The sequence below is a fragment of the Pristiophorus japonicus genome, chromosome 7 (genome assembly GCF_044704955.1).
Source record: "Pristiophorus japonicus isolate sPriJap1 chromosome 7, sPriJap1.hap1, whole genome shotgun sequence".
NCBI classification, from domain to species: Eukaryota; Metazoa; Chordata; class Chondrichthyes; family Pristiophoridae; genus Pristiophorus; species Pristiophorus japonicus.
Window position 1 is genome coordinate 168,317,985 of NC_091983.1, and position 15,720 is coordinate 168,333,704.

General features: G+C 50.8%; 1 protein-coding gene across 3 annotated transcripts in view; it reads left to right on the forward strand.

Moving 5' to 3' along the window:
• The first annotated feature begins 444 nt into the window (after positions 1-444).
• The window catches only part of rngtt (RNA guanylyltransferase and 5'-phosphatase), a 522,369-nt gene continuing 507,093 nt past the window's right edge, over positions 445-15,720 (forward strand). For all 3 annotated transcript variants that reach the window (XM_070885554.1, XM_070885552.1, XM_070885555.1), the window contains exon 1: positions 445-883. In XM_070885554.1, the coding sequence (XP_070741655.1) occupies positions 820-883 (64 nt within the window). In that variant the 5' untranslated portion in view covers positions 445-819. The remainder of the gene's footprint in view (positions 884-15,720) is intronic.

The window sequence follows — 15,720 nt, forward strand, 5'->3', positions numbered from 1 at the left end:
CCAGTCAATGCCAGTGTTTATGCTCCACTTGAGCCTTCTCCTCCTGTCTTTCCTCATCTAACTCTATCAGCATAACCCTCCATTCCCTTCTCCCTCGTATGTTTATCTAGCCTCCCCTTAAATGCATTTATACTATTCGCTTCAACCACTTTCTGTGGTAGCAAGTTCCACATTCTCACTGCTCTCTGGGTAAAGAAGTTTCTTCTGAATTCCCTGTTTGATTTCTTGGTCACTATCCTATATTGACGGCCTCTAGTTTTGCTGTTGCCCCATAAGTGGACAGCCTTGTAGACTTTTTATTTTTCTAATCCAAAGAGCCACAAGCAGCAAACGCTGCAGCCAGGGCCTTGGACTGTCCCAGCTGGTATGCTGCTCGGGAACGCGCCGGCCGCTCGCGGGAGCGCGCACGCGCAGCGAACAGGCGGTGCATTGTGGGCGGCGCACGCGCAGTGCCGGAGCGCGCACTCTGCCGTCTATCGGGTGCCGGCCGAGTGTCTCGCGCCTACTGCCGTCCGTTACTACGGCCACTGCATTTGCAGCAGAGCCCAGAGCCACCGACTCGGGATCACGCACGTTTCCTCGGCTGATCAATATATTTTTTTTAAAAGTGGCGCGATATTAGGGGAGCGGGTTTTGGCCGGGTTGAGGCCTCAAAGCCGGGGCCTGGCCTCTGATGTGAGAGAGGAGGGGAGCCTGCTTATAACTCGGAACCGCAGCGGCGGCGGCGACTGGACACACACTTTTCATGGTGCTGGCCTGCACTGGGAACTGAAAGCTTTTGGTGTGGGTGTGTTGTTGGTGCCAGTGTGAAATATCAGCATGTCAAACAGCGCAATCCCGCCGCGATGGCTCAACTGTCCGAGGAGAGGACAACCTGTGGCAGGTGAGTTTCACAAATGCCCGAGGCAGTGTCCGTGTTGTGTGTTTGATCAGTTACATTGCAAAGTCATTGACAATATCGAGAACTTCGACTTTGGTTCTAGTGCAGCTGAATTGAAATGTCGAGTGATGGCTGGTAGTTAGCATCGAATGGTAGCACATTTCAAAGGAAAGGAGTTGAAGGGGTAACGTTGTTCAGAAGTGATCCTAATATTCATTGCCTGTATTCTACTTTAAAAGCGCTGCAGCGTTTGGACGGAACTAATGTGTCAGTTCGAATTCGTAAGCAAGATGTTTGTATTTCTCTATATATATAAAATGACTTTGTAACTGTTTAGACGTTGTTGAAATTGTTTTAGTTTAAACTGAGCGAAATTTTGTAACTGTACAGTGCAATATTTGTAGTGTATTTATCTCAATGTGCTTTATTCAAAACTTTGCTGAGTACCCACCATCCTCTAACGCCTTCTAGTGCTTGTAACTGGTGGGTTCACTTTTGAGCCTGGTGTGGATAGTTGCACTGTACACGTACGATTTTTCTTTACATACTTTTTACGTGGATTACAGGAGGGAGACAATTAAATTATTAAAACCACATGCAGGTGTGTTAAATTGGTTACCAAACTATTGTTTTGAACATCACCGAAGTGCTGTATTTATCATCATCATAGGCAGTCCCTCAAAATCGAAGACAATTTGCTTCCACTCCACAAATTAGTTCTCAGGTGATTGTACAGTCCAATACGGGAATTACAGTCTCTGCCACAGGTGGGACAAACAGTTGTTGAAGGAAAGGGTGGGTGGGGAGTCTGGTTTGCCGCACGCTGCTCCTGCCTGCGCTTGTCTTCCGCATGCTGTCGGCAACGAGACTCTAGGTGCTCAGCGCCATCCTGGATGCTCTTCCTCCACTTAGGGCGGTCTTGGGCCAGGGATTCCCAGGTGCCGGTGGGGATGTTGCACTTTATCAAAGAGGCTTTGAGGGTGTCCTTGAAACGTTTCCTCTGCTCACCTGGGGCTCGCCTGTAGAGTAGGAGTTCCAAATAGAGCGCTTACTTTGGGAGTCTCGTGTCGGGCATGCGGATGATGTGGCCTGCCAAACGGAGCTGGTCGAGTGTGGTCAGTGCTTCGATGCTGGGGATGTTGGCCTGATCGAGTACACTGATGTTGGTGCGTCTATCCTCCTAATGGATTTGCAGGATACATGGTATTTCTCCAGCACTTTTAGGTGTCTACTGTATATGGTCCACGTCTCTTGAGTTTTTTCGGAGGGTGGGTATCACTACAGTCCTGTAGAGCATAAGCTTGCTGAGGTCCTGTCTTCGAACACTCTTCCTCAGGCGACCGAAGGCTGCGCTGGCGCAGTGGAGGCGGTGTTGGATCTCGTCGTCGATGTCTGCCCTTGCGAGATATGGAAAATGGTTCATGTTGCCCAAGGCCGAGCCGTGGAATTTGATGACTGGGGGGTAGTGCTGTGTGGCGGGGTCAAGTTGGTGGAGGACCTTTGTCTTATGGATGTTTAGTGTGAGGCCCATGCTTTCGTACGCCTTGGTGAAGGTGTTGACGATGGCTTGGAGTTCAGTGTCTGCGCAGACGCAAGCGTCGTCCGTGTACTGTAGTTCGATGACAGAGGATGGAATGACCTTTGATCTAGTGTGGAGGCAACGAAGGTTGAATAGGATCCCATTGGTTCTATAGTTTAGTTCCACTCCAGCGGGGAGCTCGTTGAGTGTGAGATGGAGCATTGCAGCGAGGAAGATCGAGTAGAGCGTTGGTGTAGCCCTGCTTGACCCTAGTCCAGGTGTGGATTGGGTCTGTGATGAATCCGTTGGTCAGGATTTATAATACAGTGCTAGCACTGGTTACTTTGACTTTAGGTGCTCAGCAGGTATTGTAATGTAGATGAAGTGGGCTTTGCTGGTGCTGATAGTGTGACTACCAATTCAAGCAGTGATTTTTTTTTTACTGCTTCCCTGATGGCAAGAGCTGGTGTAGCAACCTTGTAGCACAGACAAATATTGCAATGCAGCATTGGGAAACATTGAAGTGTGTTTCCCTCTGTCCACTCCGGTAGTTCCGATGACATTAAAGATTCAACATGTGAAGTTCGGGTCAACATTTCACCCTCAATTAACACTACCAAAAATAGATTAACATGTTGTTGCTGTTCATGGAATTAAAAAAAAATTCATTCACGGGATGTGGGCGTCGCTGGCAAGGGAAGCATTTTATTGCCTTTGAGAAGGTGGTGGTGAGCCGCTGCAGTCCATGCTGCTTTGTAGTGGTTTTGGTATAACTGAGTGACTAGCTAGGCCATTTCAGAGGGCAGTTAAGAGTCAGCCACATTGCTGTGTGTCTGGAGTCACATACAGGCCAGACCAGGTAAGGACGGCAGATTTCCTTCCCTAAAGAACATTGGAGAACCAGATGAGTTTTTATGACAATCTGGTAGTTTCATGGTCAGATGGGTTTTTAACCATTGTCGTCATCATCATCATCATATAGGCAGTCCCTCGGAATTAAGGAAGACTTGCTTCCACTCTAAAAATGAGTCCTTGGGTGGCTGAACAGTCCAATACGTGAACCACAATCCCTGTCACAGGTGGAACAGATAGTCGTTGAGGAAAAGGGTGGGTGGGACTGGTTTGCCGCACGCTCTTTCCGCTGCCTGCGCTTGATTTCTGCATGCTATCGCCGATGAGATTTGAGGTGCTCAGCACCCTCCCGGATGAACTTTCTCCACTTAGGGCGGTCTTGGGCCAGGGACTCCCAGGTGTCAGTGGGGATGTTGCACTTCATCAGGGAGGCTTTGAAGGTGTCCTTGCCCGTCTTTGGCTCATTTGTCGTGAAGGAGTTCCGAGTAGACCGCTTGCTTTGGGAGTCTCGTGTCTGGCATGCGAACAACTTGGCCTGCCCAGCGGAGCTGATCAAGTGTGCTCAGTGTTTCAATGCTGGGGATGTTGGCGTGACTGTCCTCCTAGGGGATTTGCAGGATCTTGCGGAGACCTTGTTGGTAGTATTTCTCCAGTGACCTGAGGTGTCTACTGTACATGGTCCATGTCTCTGAGCCGTACAGGAGGGCAGGTATTACTACAGCCCTGTAGACCATGAGCTTGGTGGCAGATTTGAGAGTCTGGTCTTCAAACACTCTCTTCCTCAGGCGGCCAAAGGCTGCACTTGCACACTGGAAGCAGTGTTGAATCTCGTTGTCAATATCTGCTCTTGTTGATTAGAAACTTCTGAGGTATGGGAAATGGTCCACGTTGTCCAGGGCTGCGCCGTGGATCTGATGACTGGGGGGTAGTGCTGTGTGGCGGGGACAGGTTGGTGGAGGACCTTTGTCTTGCATGTTTAGCATAAGGCCCATGCTTTCGTACACCTCAGTAAATATGTTGACTATGACTTGGAGTTCGGCCTCTGTATATGCGCTGTCGCAGGTATCGACCGCGTACTGTAGCTTGACGACAGAGGTTGGGGTGGCCTTGGACCTGGCCTGGAGACGACGAAGGTTGAACAGGTTCCCACTGGTTCTGCAGTTTAGTTCCACTCCAGCTTGTAGACTGTGAGGTGGAGCATGGCAGCGAGGAAGATTGAGAAGAGGGTTGGGGCGATGACACAGCCCTGTTTGATCCTGGTCCAGACGTGGATTGGGTCTGTAATGGATCCGTTGGTAAGGATCATGGCCTGCATGTCGTCGTGGAGCAGGCGGAGGATGGTGACTAACTTTTCGGGGCATCCGCAAAGGAGATGGACGCTCCATAGACCCTCGTGGTTGACAGTGTCAAAGGCCTTTGTAAGGTCGAAGAAGGCCATGTATAAGGGCTGGTGCTGTTCCCTGCATTTTTCCTGCAGCTGTTGCACTGTAAAAATCATGTCTGTTGTGCCCTGTCGGGGATGAAATCTGCACTGTGACTCCAGAAGGAGCTCCTCAGCCACAGGGAGAAGATAGTTGAGGAGGACTCTAGCAACGACTTTCCCAGTGGTTGATAGTAGGAAGATTCCTCTGTAGTTGCTGCAGTTGGACTTGGTCCCTTTTACTATTGACACCATTACTGACACTTACTTTTTATTCCAGATTTACTTAATTAACTGAATTTTAAATTCCCCAGCTGCTGTGGCCGGATTTGAACTTGCGTCTCCGGATCATTAATTTTACTAGTCCAGTAACATAACCACTATGCTACTGTACCTCTGAATCTTGCTGTGTGCAAAATAACTGCATTGTTTACTTACACCACATCCACTGCGCTTAAAAGAAATGTTGGCACATAAAATGCTTTGGGACATTTCTATGTCACATATGTTTGAATAAAAGCTTTAAAAAATTCCTTTTCAGCAATATATCATCGTTCTTTATGGGCTTGTCTGGGACTTCCCTAACTATTGCGGGGGGGGGGGGTTAAAAAAACAGAAAACAAAAGTTGCACTTTTCCACAACCATGTGTGGGGTACAGATTTTAGAGCACCAGGAGCCAACATGTACAGTACCACTTTTATTTAAAGCAATCTGTATAATGTAAAGTCAACACAGTAAGAATTATCTTGTGGTGAAATTCAACCTGCTTGTTGACCAAAGCTAGTTTGTGTGTTACAAATGGACATATGGCGAACATCACTGCACTCCAAGCTATTTATGGTGACTATCATCCTGGAGGGTAAACATAGTGGATGTGTTCTTTTCTCCAATACCAACTGTCTCCTTCAACTCCTCTCCCTTGCCCCTTCCACTCTTGCCTCTAACAAGTGTGAGGAGCTCATGAACCTTTTTATCACAAAGACTGACAGTTCAGCTACCACTGCTGCTTCCCCCTTCCCCTTGTCCATAGGCTCTAGTTTCTCACCTCTGACGCCCTCTCTGAGCTCATCTCATCTGTAAGACCTGGTGCTTGTTCCCTTGACCCCATTCCCACGAAACTGATGACCACCCAATGTTTGTCCCTGGCTGCTATGCAAGCTGACATTTAAATGATTCTCTCTCTCTCTCTCTCTCTCTCGAGGACTGTCCCGTGCCTTTCAAGACCCTTTCATCACTGCACTCCTTATTTAAAAAAAAAACATCTTCAATCCCTCCGTGCTTGTAAACTACTGCCCAATCTTCAATCTTCCCTTCCTTTCCAAAGTGCTTGAACATGTCACTTTTTAAATCTGTGCCTGTCTTTCCTGTAATGCCCAGTTTGAATCTCTCTGATCAGGCTCTAACCAAAGTCACAAATGCCATCCTTTGTGACTGGCACATTATCCCTCCTTGATCTCTGCAGCCTTTGACATGGATGACCACACTATTCTCCTCCAATACTGCTCATTGATTTGTTCAACTCAGTGGGACTTCCTTCGCTTGGTTCCATTGATACAAAGATGGGAGGAAAAGCAATGTGTAAGGAGGACACACAAAATCTGCAAAAGGACGTAGACAGGCTAAGTGGGCAAAAATTTTGCAGATGGAGTATAATGTTGGAAAGTGTGATGTCATGCACTTTGGCAGAAAAAAAATCAAAGAGCAAGTTATTATTTAAATGGAGAAAGATTGCAAAGTGCTGCAGTACAGCGGGACTTGGGGGTACTTGTGCATGAAACACAAAAGGATAGTATGCAGGTACAGCAAGTGATCAGGAACGCCAATGGAATCTTGGCCGTTATTGCAAAGGAGATGGAGTATAAAAGCAAGGAAGTCTTGCTACAGCTATATAAGGTATTGGTGAGGCCACACCTGGAATACTGCGTGCGGTTTTGGTTTCCATATTTACGAAAGGATATACTTTAGAGGCGGTTCACTAGGTTGATTCCGGAGATGAGGGGGTTGACTTATGAGGAAAGGTTGAGTAGGTTGGGCCTCTACTCACTGGAATTCAGAAGAATGAGAGGTGATCTTATTGAAACGTATAAGATTATGAGGGGACTTGACAAGGTGGATGCAGAGAGGATGTTTCCACTGATGGGGGAGACTAGAACTAGAGGGCATGATCTTAGAATAAGGGGCCGTCCATTTAAAACTGAGATGAGGAGGAATTTCTTCTGAGGGTTATAAATCTGTGGAATTCGCTGCCTCAGAGAGCTGAGGAAGCTGGGCCATTGAATAAATTTAAGACAGAAAGACAGTTTTTTAAACGATAAGAGGTTATGCGGGTAGGGAAGTCGAGCTGAGTCCATGATCAGATCAGCCATGATCTTATTGAATGGCGGAGCAGGCTCGAGGGGCCGTATGGCCTACTCCTGTTCCTATTTCTTATGTTCTTATTACCTGCCCAATTGTAGCCAGCAATGGCTCTCTTTCTGCAGGGTTTCCTCCAGATCTGCCAGTGACCCCTCCTCTTCCTCATCTACCTCAGCTACCTGCTGCTCCTTGGTGACATCATCTGCATACGTGGGGTAACCTTGATTAATTGCTGCAGTGTATCTTGTAGATATTACATCCTGCAGCCACAGTATGTCAGTGATGGAGAGGGTCGACACTGAGCATGGCGAGAGGTGCCACTCTGCTGGACTGTTCTGTCCTGGATTCTGATGAGCTTCTTGAGTGTTGTTATGGCTGCACCCATCTAGGCGAGTGGTGGGTGTTTCATCGCAGTGACCAGCCTTATTTAGATGATGAAGAGCCTTTGGAGGCCTATTTCTATGTTCTTATGTATTGAGGGGTTAGAAGGTGAGCCACTAGTCACAGAATACTCAGCCACTAACCTGCTTTAGTAGCCACAGCATTTGTGGCTGGCCTGTACAGTTTATGGTTGGGGGTGGTGGAGACTCCGATAACGATAATGGATTTGAATGTTAAGGGGAAGTGGCTGGCCTTTCTCTCATTTGAGATGGTCATTATCTGGCACTTATAGCACACATGTATCTGCCACTTGTCAGCCCAAGCCTGATGTTATTCAGGCCCTGCTGTTGGCTGCTTCATTATTAGACTAGATTGGGTGCACAGAAGTTATAGCTCTGATGACAGATCAGAATACCAATGAAAATTAGGTGTCCACATCAATCTGAACAAGGTATGTGTGGGCTGAAGGAGGTTTTACACTATTGCAATGGCATTGATTCCTGCTACATAGGTCTTGCACAGTTGATGGTATTCCCAAGTGTAAAGCACTTAAGGTACCAGTCTGGTGTAAGTAGAAGTCTACTTTTTCATGGGTCTGCTGATTTGGAATCAGAACTACGACCATGCAGTTGATTGGCCTCCACTTTTGTCATGTATTAGTTTTGCTCACCCAGAACTCTGACAGCACAGACCCATAATGTAGGAAGTCTGCCGAGATTCCTGATGCAGCAACATAAAAACACCATCAAATTTATAATATCTTTATCTTGTTGGGGACTGAATACATTCAGAAAACTCAAAACCAATACTTTACAATTACAATGCAGCTGAGTGCCAACATCAGGCTTAATTGATTCCAACCCTTCCTTAAGCTTCATAGAAATGAACATCTGAAATATAATAAAGACAGAGAATGCTGGAAGCACACAGCAAACCAGGTAGAGCGAGAAAAAGAGGGTTAATGTTTTGGCTGGTGACCGTTCGCTATTTCAGATTGGCAGTATTTTGCTTTCTACCTGAAATACAATGGGCCCAACTTTGCCCAACCCCTTTTTTCGGCACACTTACGTTAAGTTAAGGAAAGGGCGCCAGAGAAAAGGGGCCCATCCTGGCCGCTCTTTCGAGTCCCCGAGTCGCGGTGTGGCGTGCAATCTGAAATGGGGGGCGGAGCAACAGGTCAGCGCCGAAAACCGTGCCGGCACCTGCACGCATGCGCAGTGAAGTCTGCGCGCATGCTCCTGCCCTCCCTGTGTGTCCTGCGGGCTGTGAGCAGGACCCGATGCTCGCAGCCCCTATCCCCGGCCGAAGGGATGCCCTGATCTCGCCGCATCCTATCCCTGGCCGGCCCACTGAGTTCCCGGGTGAGGTAGGATTTCGGTTTTATTTTTTATTATTGGTTGTGCTTGAGAGTTTTGATTGGGTGCGTTGGGGGGGAGGATAGGAGAGGAAGAGGAAGAGGAAGAGGAAGAGGAAGAGGAAGAGGAGGAGGAGGATGAGGATGAGAGTTTTGGGCGGGGTGGGGAGAGAAGAGGAGGAGGAGAGTTTTTGGGGTGGGGGGGGGAAAGAGGGGGAGGAGGAAGAGGAGGAGGAGAGAAAGGGTGGGGAAGGAAAGAGAGAATGTTTTGTATATCAGCATATCTTTCTCTCCTTTTTTTGAGCTTTTCCTTGCAATGTTTGGTGCTTGGTTGTTGAGGTCCTCTCTCCAGTTCCCTTCCCTCCCCTATCCCTGCCCTAATGTCTGTCGAATGTGCGCTGCTTTTTCTTCACTGCCCGCAAGGTTTTTCAGAGCTGGCCACATACGCTGACCTAAGTCAATTTGAAGTAAGTTTTAGCTGGCCAAAACTGGCGTAAGTGTCTAGGAGCGCCCCCTTTTGGGGAAAAAAAACTGACCTTAAAAAAAAATCATACCTAACTGACTTACTCTGGAGCAAATCTTTGGGGGGAAATGGCATTTTTTAACTTATGCCAGAAAAAACAACTTGCTCCAAAAAAAATTGATGTAAGTCATGGCCCAAGTCTGTTGGAGTTGTGGTAAGCACACTGGGATAGCCTTTTCACCACGACATTTGCTCACTGATAGAACTTAAATGCTTAGCCAATGTGCTTCTTGGAGGTTTGGAATAAATGGAAAACTGTTCAGAGGCTTATGTGCCGAAGGCAAAGATGGGCATTCAGGAGGACTGATTGTGAGTAACGTAAATACCAATTGTAATTTAAAAAAAAAACAACCTACTTTTTTCACAACTAAAATGTAAAATGTTCAGAAATATTCTTGTAATATATGGACTTTCATATTACATGAATATTAAACATTGTAGAATCCCATGCAAAGGATGTTGATTGTTTAAGTTGATTATTCATTACTATGCAAAGAACATTAAGTTTGCAGTTCAGCCTTGATGTCTTGAGTTCCAGCCAGAATTATGGTCTGTTGCAGTTATTTTGTGTGTGAAAGAAGCAATGTATCATTTATGCTCAAAACAGGATGATCAAAATGTTTTTTTTCTGATTCTTCCTGTGTTTGTAAATAATTTGTGATCTTGAAGGGGAGACAAATAGAAAATACGTAATATTTTCATTTACATTTCATGGTTAAATGAACGTAGATATGGAAAGAAAAAACACTGGAATATAATACAAGTTAGGCTGTCTTATATTGTGCGTAAGATAATTAAGTCAGTTTTTGGCCATTGGCAAACCATTTTACAGTCTTTTTCAGGTTTTATTTTCAGTGCAGAAAAATTTGTGGCGAATAGTTTACCCCAAAAACAGTAAATTTGAAATTAGTAATCATGGGGCCAAGTTTCCACAAGAAAAAAACGGGCGCCCCTACAAGCTGGACGCCCGTTTTTCGCGTCTAAAACGGCGCCTAAAAAAATCCTCGGTAGTCTGCACCTACTTACAGGTCCTCTGGCCCTTGGCGCAGTCAGCACGAGCTGTGGGGGGGGCGGAGCCAGGTCCCGGCGCTGAAAACAGTGCCGGGACCTCTGCACATGCGCGCTACAGTCGGCACGCAAGTGCAGTAGCTCCAGGCGCCGAACTGTGTGGGAGGGGCCCGAAGCACGCAGCCCCTAGCCCTGGCCCAATGGCCTCACTGGGGTGGGGCTCCTCCTCCCGACACCCGCTCTCCACCCGCCCCCCCGCACCGACCCGAGACCCGACACCCGCCTCCCCCCCCCCCCCGACTGACCCGACCCGCGCTCCTGTTCCCCGACCCGACGCCCCCCTCTCTCCCCCTCCCTTCTCTCTCTCTCTCCCCCTCCCTCCCCTCTCTCTCTCTCTCTCCCCCTCCCTCCCCTCTCTCTCTCTCCCCCTCCCTCCCTCTCTCTCTCTCCCCCTCCCTCCCCTCTCTCTCTCTCCCCCTCCCTCCCCTCTCTCTCTCTCCCCCTCCCTCCCCTCTCTCTCTCTCCCTCCCTCCTCTCTCTCTCTCCCTCCCTCCCTCCCCTCTCTCTCTCCCTCCCTCCCCTCTCTCTCTCCCTCCCTCCCCTTCTCTCTCTCCCTCCTCCCCTCTCTCTCTCCCTCCCTCCCCTCTCTCTCTCCCTCCCTCCCCTCTCTCTCTCCTCCCTCCCCTCTCTCTCTCCCTCCCTCCCCTCTCTCTCTCCCTCCCTCCCCTCTCTCTCTCCCTCCCTCCCCTCTCTCTCTCCCTCCCTCCCCTCTCTCTCTCCCTCCCTCCCCTCTCTCTCTCCCTCCCTCCCCTCTCTCTTCCCTCCCTCCCCTCTCTCTCTCCCTCCCTCCCCTCTCTCTCTCCCTCCCTCCCCTCTCTCTCTCCCTCCCTCCCCTCTCTCTCTCCCTCCCCCCCTCTCTCTCTCCCTCCCTCCCCTCTCTCTCTCCCTCCCTCCCCTCTCTCTCTCTCCCTCCCTCCCCTCTCTCTCTCCCTCCCTCCCCTCTCTCTCTCCCTCCCTCCCTCTCTCTCTCTCCCTCCCTCCCCTCTCTCTCTCCCTCCCTCCCCTCTCTCTCTCCCTCCCTTCCCTCTCTCTCTCCCTCCCTCCCTCCCTCCCTCCCTCCCCTCCCTCCCTCCCTCCCCTCTCTCTCTCCCTCCCCCTCTCTCTCTCCCTCCCCTCTCTCTCTCCCCTCCTCCCCTCTCTCTCTCCCTCCCTCCCCTCTCTCTCTCCCTCCCTCCCCTCTCTCCCTCCCTCCCCTCTCTCCCTCCCTCCCCTCTCTCTCTCTCCCTCCCTCCCCTCTCTCTCTCTCCCTCCCTCCCCTCTCTCTCCCTCCCCCCCTCTCTCTCTCCCTCCCTCCTCTCTCTCTCCCTCCCTCCCCTCTCTCTCTCCCTCCCTCCCCTCTCTCTCTCCCTCCCTCCCTCTCTCTCTCCCTCCCTCCCCTCTCTCTCTCCCTCCCTCCCCTCTCTCTCTCCCTCCCCTCTCTCTCTCCCTCCCTCCCCTCTCTCTCTCCCTCCCTCCCCTCTCTCTCTCCCTCCCTCCCCTCTCTCTCTCCCTCCCTCCCCTCTCTCTCTCCCTCCCTCCCCTCTCTCTCTCCCTCCCTCCCCTCTCTCTCTCCCTCCCTCCCCTCTCTCTCTCCCTCCCTCCCCTCTCTCTCCTCCCTCCCTCCCTCTCTCTCTCCTCCCTCCTCTCTCTCTCTCTCCTCCCTCCCCTCTCTCTCTCCCTCCCTCCCCTCTCTCTCTCCCTCCCTCCCCTCTCTCTCTCCCTCCCTCCCCTCTCTCTCTCCCTCCCTCCCCTCTCTCTCTCCCTCCCTCCCCTCTCTCTCTCCCTCCCTCCCCTCTCTCTCTCCCTCCCTCCCCTCTCTCTCTCCCTCCCTCCCCTCTCTCTCTCCCTCCCTCCCCTCTCTCTCTCCCTCCCTCCCCTCTCTCTCTCCCTCCTCCCCTCTCTCTCTCCTCCCTCCCCTCTCTCCCTCCCTCCCTCCCCTCTCTCCCTCCCTCCCTCCCCTCTCTCTCTCCCTCCCTCCCCTCTCTCTCTCCCTCCCTCCCCCTCTCTCTCTCCCTCCCTCCCCTCTCTTCTCTCCTCCCTCCCCTCCCTCCCTCCCTCCCTCCCCTCTCTCTCTCCCTCCCTCCCCTCTCTCTCTCCCTCCCTCCCCTCTCTCCCTCCCTCCCTCCCCTCTCTCTCTCCCTCCCTCCCCTCTCTCTCTCCCTCCCTCCCCTCTCTCCCTCCCTCCCTCCCCTCTCTCTCTCCCTCCCTCCCCTCTCTCTCTCCCTCCCTCCCCTCTCTCTCTCCCTCCCTCCCCTCTCTCTCTCCCTCCCTCCCCTCTCTCCCTCCCTCCCTCCCCTCTCTCTCTCCCTCCCTCCCCTCTCTTCTCCCTCCCTCCCCTCTCTCTCTCCCTCCCTCCCCTCTCTCTCTCCCTCCCTCCCCTCTCTCCCTCCCTCCCTCCCCTCTCTCTCTCCCTCCCTCCCCTCTCTCTCTCCCTCCCTCCCCTCTCTCTCTCCCTCCCTCCCCTCTCTCTCTCCCTCCCTCCCCCCTCTCTCTCCCTCCCTCCCCCCTCTCTCTCCCTCCCTCCCCCCTCTCTCTCTCTCCCTCCCCCCTCTCTCTCTCTCCCTCCCTCCCCCCTCTCTCTCTCCCTCCCTCCCCCCTCTCTCTCTCCCTCCCTCCCCCCTCTCTCTCTCCCTCCCTCCCCCCTCTCTCTCTCCCTCCCTCCCCTCTCTCTCTCCCTCCCTCCCCCTCTCTCTCTCCCTCCCTCCCCTCTCTCTCTCCCTCCCTCCCCTCTCTCTCTCCCTCCCTCCCCTCTCTCTCTCCCTCCCTCCCCTCCCTCTCTCCCTCCCTCCCTCCCCCCCTCCCTCCCCTCTCTCCCTCCCTCCCTCCCCTCTCTCTCTCCCCTCCCTCCCCTCTCTCTCTCCCTCCCTCCCCTCTCTCTCTCTCCCTCCCTCCCCTCTCTCTCTCTCCCTCCCTCCCCTCTCTCTCTCCCTCCCTCCCTCTCTCTCTCCCTCCCTCCCCTCTCTCTCTCCCTCCCTCCCCTCTCTCTCTCTCTCCCTCCCTCCCCTCTCTCTCTCCTCCCTCCCCTCTCTCTCTCTCCCTCCCTCCCCTCTCTCTCTCCCTCCCTCCCCTCTCGCTCTCCCTCCCTCCCCTCTCTCTCTCCCTCCCTCCCCTCTCTCTCACCCTCCCTCTCTCCCTCCCTCCCCTCTCTCCCTCTCTCCCTCTCTCCCTCTCTCCCTCTCTCCCTCTCTCCCTCTCTCCCTCTCTCCCTCTCTCCCTCCCTCCCCTCTCTCCCTCTCTCCCTCTCTCCCCTCTCTCCCTCTCTCCCTCTCTCCCTCTCTCCCTCTCTCCCTCTCTCCCTCTCTCCCTCCCTCCCCTCTCCCTCCTCCCTCCCCTCCCTCCCCTCCCCTCCCTCCCTCCCTCTCTCCCTCTCTCCCTCTCTCCTCTCTCCCTCTCTCCCTCTCTCCCTCTCTCCCTCTCTCCCTCTCTCCCTCTCTCCCTCTCTCCCTCTCTCCCTCTCTCTCCCTCCTCCCTCTCTCCCTCCCTCCCCCTCTCTCTCCCCCCTCCCGCTCAGTGGCACGAACGGCTGCAGAATTCTCCTTGGCTGAAGCACTTTCACACAGGTAGGAAGATGGTTTATTTAATCTTTTCGTGGCTTATAAATGTTTATTCAGGTTGGATTTATTTGTATAATATTTGTAGAAGTATAAATAAGGATTTATTGTCGAATTTAATGAGTTCCCTTCCCCTCCCCTCCCTATCCCCCCCCCCACCTCGTTCTGGACGCCTAATTTGTAACCTGCGCCTGATTTTTTAATGTGTAGAACAGGTTTTTTCAGTTCTACAAAAATCTTCACTGGCTCCATTCTACTTTAGTTTGGAGTACATTTTCACTGTGGAAACTTTCAAATCAGGCGTCAGTGGCCGGACACGCCCCCTTTTTGAAGAAAAAAATTCTGTTCTAAACTAGAACTGTTCTACCTGACTAGAACTGCAGAAAAAAAAATGTGGAGAATTGCGATTTCTAAAATAGTCCGTTCTCCACCAGTTGCTCCTAAAAATCAGGCGCGAATCATGTGGAAACTTGGGCCCAATAATACTACTTTATTTTGGGTTAACACTTCTTTATTTTGGGTAGCACTAAAACTGAAAACTTGCAGGGGTCTTTTTAAAAAAAAATAAAGGTACAGCCAAGTTAAATGACAATTATTTACAAAATTCACAGACACTATTTTTGTAGGGCTTATCATCGATGTTTCATTTGACCCTTAAGTATTTTAAAAAAAAACCTTGAAGAACCAATGTGTATTGTTGTGACTTCAGCTATTTAGTTGCTACTATGCTGGTGATACATGATGTATACTATATATACACCTGTGCAAACGTGTATTATATGCCTATTTTGAAGCTTGTCTTAAATACGATGCTTTCTATGCTTCATGCAGTAACACTTGATATGAATTGGGCATTCTGTTTTGCACTGGGTCTTTTTAGTGAGAGCATTCTTGCACACCCAGCAGACATAGAGGAAAGCCCAGTGCCTACACTGACGAAGATTTTATTCTTCCTGGCTGGCCTCCCACATTCTATCCAAAACTCAGCTGCCCGTGTCCTAACTTGCACAAGTCCCGCTCACCCATCAGTTTTCGGTTCAGCACTGCTTCGATTTCAAAATTCTCATCCTTATTTTCAAATCTCTCCATGGCCTTGCCTCTCCCTATCTCTGTTTCTCCTCCAGCCACACAACCCCCGCCCCCCCCCCCCCCCCCCCGAGATGTCTGCGTTCCTCTAATTCTGCCCTCCTGAGCATCCCTAATTGTGATCGCTCAGCCATTGGTGGCTGTGCCTTCTGTTACCTAGGCCCCAAGCTCTGGAACTCCCTGCCTAAACCTCTCTGTTTCTCTTTTCTCCTTCAAGATGTTCTTTAAAACATACCTCCCTGCGCAAATTTCTACTTGTGCGGCTCAGTGTCAAATTTTTATCACATAATACTTCTGTGAAGCGCCTTGGGGCGAATCACTACGTTAAAGGCGCTATAATAATGCAAGTTGTATATTAATCCTCCACCGTATTGCTACCAGTTTGGTTAGCCCAATCTACATGTAGATTAAAGTCACCCATGACAACTGCTGTACCTTTATTGCACGCAATCCCTAATTTCCTGTTTGATGCCATCCCCAACCTCACTACTACTGTGGTGGTCTGTACACAACTCCCACGAGCGTTTTCTGCCCTTTGGTGTTCCGCAGCTCTACCCATACAGATTCCACATCATCCAAGCTAATGTCCTTCCTTACTATTGCGTTAATCTCCTCTTTAACCAGCAACGCTACCTCACCTCCTTTTTCCTTTCTGTCTATCCTTCCTGAATATTGAATACCCCTGGATGTTGAGTTCCCAGCCTTGGTCACCCTGGAGCCATGTCTCCGTAATCCCAATTATATCATATCT